The following is a 6,000-nucleotide window of genomic DNA, read 5'->3' on the forward strand; positions in this document are numbered from 1 at the left end:
TCACCTGCCCGCACCGTGTCGGAGAGGTCATGGCTGAGGGCGGCGGCGCTGCGCGGGAACTCCTTCAGCTTTCTGCCGCTCAGGTTGAGCCCCCCGGAGTGCGCCGCCTCCTCCAGCGCCCGCTCCAGACCGCGGTTCAGGGGCGCCTGCAGACCCAGCGCCCCGCTGCCGCTGCCGCCCACCCCGGCCGCCGCCGCCAGAGCAGCAGAAGGGAAGGGCTGCGACTCGCCTCCCAGCGTCGCCATCTTTCCCTCGCCGCTGGGGCTACCCGAGAGGGCCACCGGACCTGCCTCCCTCCTTCCCTTCTTCTCTCCCTCCTTCCTCCTCCTCCTCCTCCTCCCGCTCGCGGCGGCGGCGGCGGCGCGAGCAGGGGGCGGAGGCGCGCGGCCCGGGCGAGGCGCGCCCACTGCGCATGCTCCGCCCCTCCCGGCAGCTCTCCCCGCCGCGGCGCCACCTAGCGGCGGCGCGCTGCTCCCGGCGCTGGAAGTGCCAGTGGGGAGGCGGAGAGGGGGCGGCTCTCCATTGTTTCCTTGCCATAGCATTCCCTGGAAAGCCAGCCCGGGAGGCCTACCCGCCGCCGACTTGGGCCCCTTCTGCGGGCAGCCGGCGGAGCTGTCCCCCGGCAGGGCCCGGGGGCTGGATGGGTGGCGGCGGGCGGTGAGCCGGCAGGTGTGCCGGCAGCAGAGTGTGCGGGCTCGGCTTTCCGCAGTGGGGAGTTAAAGGCTGCAGCGGCTGCTGCCACCGAGCGAGGCCTCGGGAGCATCTGCCCTGCAGAAGGGCTTTCTGTGCTGTGCTTCTCCCGCAGCGGCCGGTGCGCACCTGTCTGTGGCTCCTGCCCCAGAGGGACCCTCGGAGGATTTGTAGTGACAAACCAAGCATAGGAGCCACCATCCGTTCAGTTTCCGCTGGGATGACCTTTCCGAGCGGTGAGGGTGATGGGTTTGGTTTATTTCCCCTTCCCTCTCTGCAGCTTGGCAAAGGGAGATGGAGAGGAGCAAGACCAGGTGTTCCCACAGGGGTTACAGAGTTTTAAGTTAACACAGGACTTGTTTAAAGTTAACACAGGACTTGTACAACGTCACCCCTGACCTGTGCTTTACAGACCATTACATTTCACTCACTTACCCTGAGCCGTGATCAATGGTTGACGTTAAACCAAAGCCTTCCCAGCTCCAGGAAGTGAAACCGCTGAGTGCTACAGGGACAAGGAAGACCTAACTGGCACAAGGAAATAACCCCAAGTTCCTGAAGAACAGGAGACATCATAGCGAGTTTAGCAGTCACAACCAGAAACAGCACTGGGGAATGAGAATGGGAGAAAGGGTGTTAGAGGTGGACCTTTTCACATAAAAATATCATAGCATCCATTAAAAACTTGTTCTTTATAATTAAGATATTTTCTCAGTATCAGAATTTTTCATTTTTGTTTTATATGCATTGTGTCACTGCAAGAGTGTCAGCAAGCAGCATAGCAGTGTTTTTAAAGAGATGCCTTACATTGAGGAAAAAGCTGTAGGGTAGATGGGTAAAGGATGTTATTTTACTGTAATTACATTTATAATGCACCTAAAATACAACCCCTGAACTTAATTTCCAGTGCAAATTCCCCTCATACCTACTACTGGTACCCGAGCACCTACAACTGCCAGTTCTTTATTTTGATGCAGAGATCTTAGTTTTTGGGATGACTAAATCAATGTACTACCAGTTCAAGAAAATTTTGGATGCACGAGAGAGTAAGCCTTGACAGCATTCCTTGGAACAGTCCCTAGCCAAAGTTAACCAACAGTTACCACAACATTTGTGCCCAGATATCACATTGCTTTTGACAAAGCTTGTTGGTGGGTTATGAAGATCATATTACCCACAAATTTCCACTAGTCACAGCATGTTTTGGTTTTGTTAAAATGTTTAATTCCAGTTTGCGTGCAATCTTTGCATTGCTGCTGGAAAGCACAAAGAAATAGATAAATTGCTACATCTTCTCAGCAATTTAAAGAAAAGTGTTGATAAACAGTAAGTAATAAAAACATTATTCAATTCAAGTTGAATAAACTGTGAATAAGAACTAACTGCTAGACTCCCCCTATATTTTTAAATGCAATTTCTTAAATGCAAATTTAATGAACTAAGTACTATATTCTTATACACTTAAATCTGAAATATATATATATAACTCAGTAAATGACTTTGCATGGGAGATTTCCTGTGTATTAAATTACCAAACATCGTGGAATTTTATTTGGAAATTTTAAATATAGAACGAAACGTTCAGGCAGCATAGATGAAAAATTCCTCTTCCAGCATCAGGTCTTTACAGTCGGGAATCAGGCCTGTCTTCTGGTGAGGTTTGTGAAGTTTTCTCACCAGTGGAACACAATGTCCCTTCCTCCCCCACATCTGGTAAGACATTATTTCTAAAAATGATTTTTATTAAACAAAAAAAAAATTGTTTTATTTTTCTCTTCATTGACCTCACAGCTTAACACAAATCCTGTGAATTGATTCACAGCATCTTGCTGAAGGGAGAGTAGCAGTGATACCTTTCTCAACCTTATTTGAAGGACAGCTTGTCCTCCTTTGCAGGAGGTACCCAAAGCCCAGAGGAGCCACCAGGTTACCCTGCTTGCAGGCAGACACCATGTGCCCACCTTGCCTGCCCTGCTGGGCTCACATGAGGCTGACATGTGGCTGACAAAGGCAGACAAGTCAGTACAGCCTTCCCTTTGAAGACATGCAGCATGAGGACAGCTAGGATTACAGAAAGGCTGAGGCTACATGGGCACTTGGCCTAGCAGGGGTTAAAGATGTAGGTTTTACTTTATAGCAGTGCAAGGGCACACAGCAATAATCAGGGATCAACACTGATTTAAACTGCTTTTTGATCTGAGCAGCTGAGCTGCAATGCAGGCATGACCTCTGCTTATCACACACTAAGTTGAAACTCCTGGAAGTAACACGATGAAAACAGTCCATGTTACCAAGATTGTAGAAAGCAAAAAAAAAAAAAAAAAAAAAAAACAACAAAAAACAAACAAACAAACAAACAAAACAAAAACAAAACAAAAAAAAAACCAAAACCAACCAAAAAAAAAAAAAAAACAAAAAAAACCACAACAACCTGCAAAGCCTGCGTAGAGCTGAGGCTGTACATTGCCTTCACTTTCTCTCCTCTCTGCCTGAGCACTGTGCTAGATCTAACTCTGTTCCTATAGATACAAAGGATTAGAAACTGGAAGCACTACAGAAAACAAAAAGACCAATCACACCAGCACCAGTTTCCTATCTATGCAGGTGCATTTGGAAGGTCACACTCCATATTTTGGCTTTGGTCAGATCACTAAGTGGGCACATCCTGGCACAGCAGCTAAACTAAGCTAGTGGCAAGGTGTCACTGCAAGCAGGCCTCCTTCCATTCCTTGCCCCCACTAGTTCCTATGTGACAGTATTTGCATTTGTTTGTCTCTTCAATAAGACCTAGAACAGCTTAAAAGGAGCAGCTCTAGGAAGAAAAGAATGCAGAAGGAAGTCTTATGGGTGGTATCAGAAGACAGGTGACTCTTCTGCCAGTCACACATAATGGTTGTGAGAAGAAAACTCATACCAGAAATGCACAGAAAGTACCACAGCTAAGGGATACATGAGCCTTAGAGTTTCAGAGTGAATTTCTATGACTCTAAATTGACAGAAAAAAAGGCAAATGGCAAGGCCTATGTGCCTTGTGAAGATCAGAGTTGGGTGGGGACTTATGTCCAGGGACTTGGTCCCTCACAAGATAGCATGGGACCTCAGTGTGGGTACCTGTCCTGTGCTAGACACAGCACTTTCACAGCATGCAGCAGGAGAGCCTTACTTTACCTCAGCATGAAGACATTCACCTCATGCTCCATGTGCTCCAAGATAATGCTGAAGAAAGAATTGTGAGAAGTAGTTCAGACACAGTCAGGGTACACCAGTGCTTTCTTCACATGAGTATCACAGGTGGACAAAGCTGTCTGGTCTAGAGACAGAAAAAACACATGCATTTTAAGTAAGACATCAAACAGAAAGTGTGTGGCACTCAGCCTGAAAGGCTGCCTCTGTTTGGTGCCACACAAATCAGCAGCTACAACTCAGGACACATTATACATCCTTGGTAGCTTGACAAACAGCACCAGGACAAAGAAAATTACTAGAGGAATCTCAAGAGAAAAAGTATGCAGACTGAAGCATCAGGTGGCACAGAGTGAAAGATGTTCCTTTCAATTAGAGCACAGACTCCCTACACTGCTGACAGCATTCTGGGATGAGCAGTTCATAGCAGACACACCAGAAGGATTAGTAGCCTACACAGAGCAGAGCCACCAGGAGAATGAGTAGCCTACGCAGAGCAGACAGTGCACTGGAGCTTTCTTGCAGCGAAGCTGGTGAAGGGAGTCTGAAAGGCAAGGAAGCTATATCAGGAAATAGCTCAGAAAAATCCATCTACAGACCACCTACCTATCAGAATACTCATAAAGAAAGAAAATAAAAAAGGGTGAGGGGAAGAAGAGAACAAATAATTGATAGGAGACAAGAGATCAGGGGGAAGCTTACATACAAAGCAGGAGCTCAGAAAGGAGAAAAGCAGGATAGTCACTGCTCAGAAGACAAACAAGGTTCATCCTTACATAGACTCAAGCAAGCTCATTATATAATGGAACAGAATTATTTAAATACTACAGAAAAAGAAGCACTTCTTGGTGCCTACTACTGATTGTGACAAGCATTGGGAGCTCAGGAAAGCATCTCCCTCACTGTGTCCTGAGACCTAGCAGGTGGCCAGGCTCAAAACACACCCTGAATGATGGTTGGTGGGACTCATTTGCCACAGGATGGATCTCAAACACCCCCACATACACTGGGCAAATTGGCAAGGTTCACTGCCACTGTCATGACAGTGATGCTCTGTACAGACACTGATGCAAGAGGAGAGAAGCTGCAGAAGATCATGACCACAAGCTCAGTTCTAAGCTAACTGGTCATGAATATAGAACTGAATGCAAACTAAAACCAAAAAGAAACTTAATATCACTGAAATACTGGAAATGACTAAGGAGTTAAAGGCAATGCACTCACATGGTCATGCTTGAAATACTAATTTAGCTCACATTATTAGTTGTTAACTGGCAGAGTTTTTTCAAGTTTTTCAGACAACCTTGAAATATGCAATGTGATAGTAATAACTATAGTCATTCTTACCTTGTATCAACTTCAGCAGAGGTTCAGGGGATTGTAACTGTGATGGCAGCCTTGCTCTACAAACAGGAAGAGCTGATAGGTGTTTGAACTAAGGAGACAAAAACAAAGACACACCTAAGCTGGGAAAGGATTGTCTTCCAGGAGTTTGCCTTTATGAAAATTTGGAACAGCATCTGGTAAGGGAAGAAGCCATCAGAGTAAGATATAACCTGTCTTCCAACAAAAATAGAGAGAACAACTAGTTATTGTCAATAGCAATGAGACATCTATGGAGACACATTGCTGGCAGCCTCACAATACCTCCAGTGCATGCTGTTGAAATAAAGCAGTTTATATGTCTGTTGCAAAAACACTATGCAAACCTGATTTCCTACCCACATCAGACTATTAGCACAGACACATGAAACGAAAATTGAAATAGCGAGTCATCAGTCTATTGCAAAATTCAGAAAATGCAAGGAGATAGAAGGCATTAGCCAACCAGCTGAATTCAGGTTTCTCGGTGGAGCACACAAGGAAAAGACTTTGTAAAACCCGTGCTAATGATTATGGGAAAGGCAGTAGGTAGAATGTTTCATATCCCTTTAAAGAAAAGCAAGAGCACTGGGACCAAAGAGAACTACTGCCTGGTAAACCATTGTGACATAGAAAGGGGAAAGTGAAGGCCTAAAGGCCAAAAGCAGCAGTGGAAATGAAAGAACAGCTCAACCCTACATGCAAGCCCAAATATATTCCTTGCAAACCACACAAACCATCTCTCTGGTATAAACAAGTTCTTGA

General features: G+C 46.0%; 1 protein-coding gene across 6 annotated transcripts in view; it reads right to left on the reverse strand.

Moving 5' to 3' along the window:
* The window catches only part of LRCH1 (leucine rich repeats and calponin homology domain containing 1), a 116,506-nt gene extending 116,165 nt beyond the window's left edge, over positions 1 to 341 (reverse strand). For all 6 annotated transcript variants that reach the window (XR_010783160.1, XR_010783161.1, XR_010783159.1 and 3 more), the window contains exon 1: positions 5 to 341. Coding sequence is in view for 2 of the 6 variants with exons in the window: in XM_066545002.1 (XP_066401099.1) it covers positions 5 to 245 (241 nt within the window). In the remaining 4 variants the exon portion in view is untranslated. The remainder of the gene's footprint in view (positions 1 to 4) is intronic.
* Positions 342 to 6,000: the final 5,659 nt, after the last annotated feature.

Source organism: Molothrus aeneus, chromosome 2, assembly GCF_037042795.1.
Source record: "Molothrus aeneus isolate 106 chromosome 2, BPBGC_Maene_1.0, whole genome shotgun sequence".
Taxonomy (NCBI): domain Eukaryota; kingdom Metazoa; phylum Chordata; class Aves; order Passeriformes; family Icteridae; genus Molothrus; species Molothrus aeneus.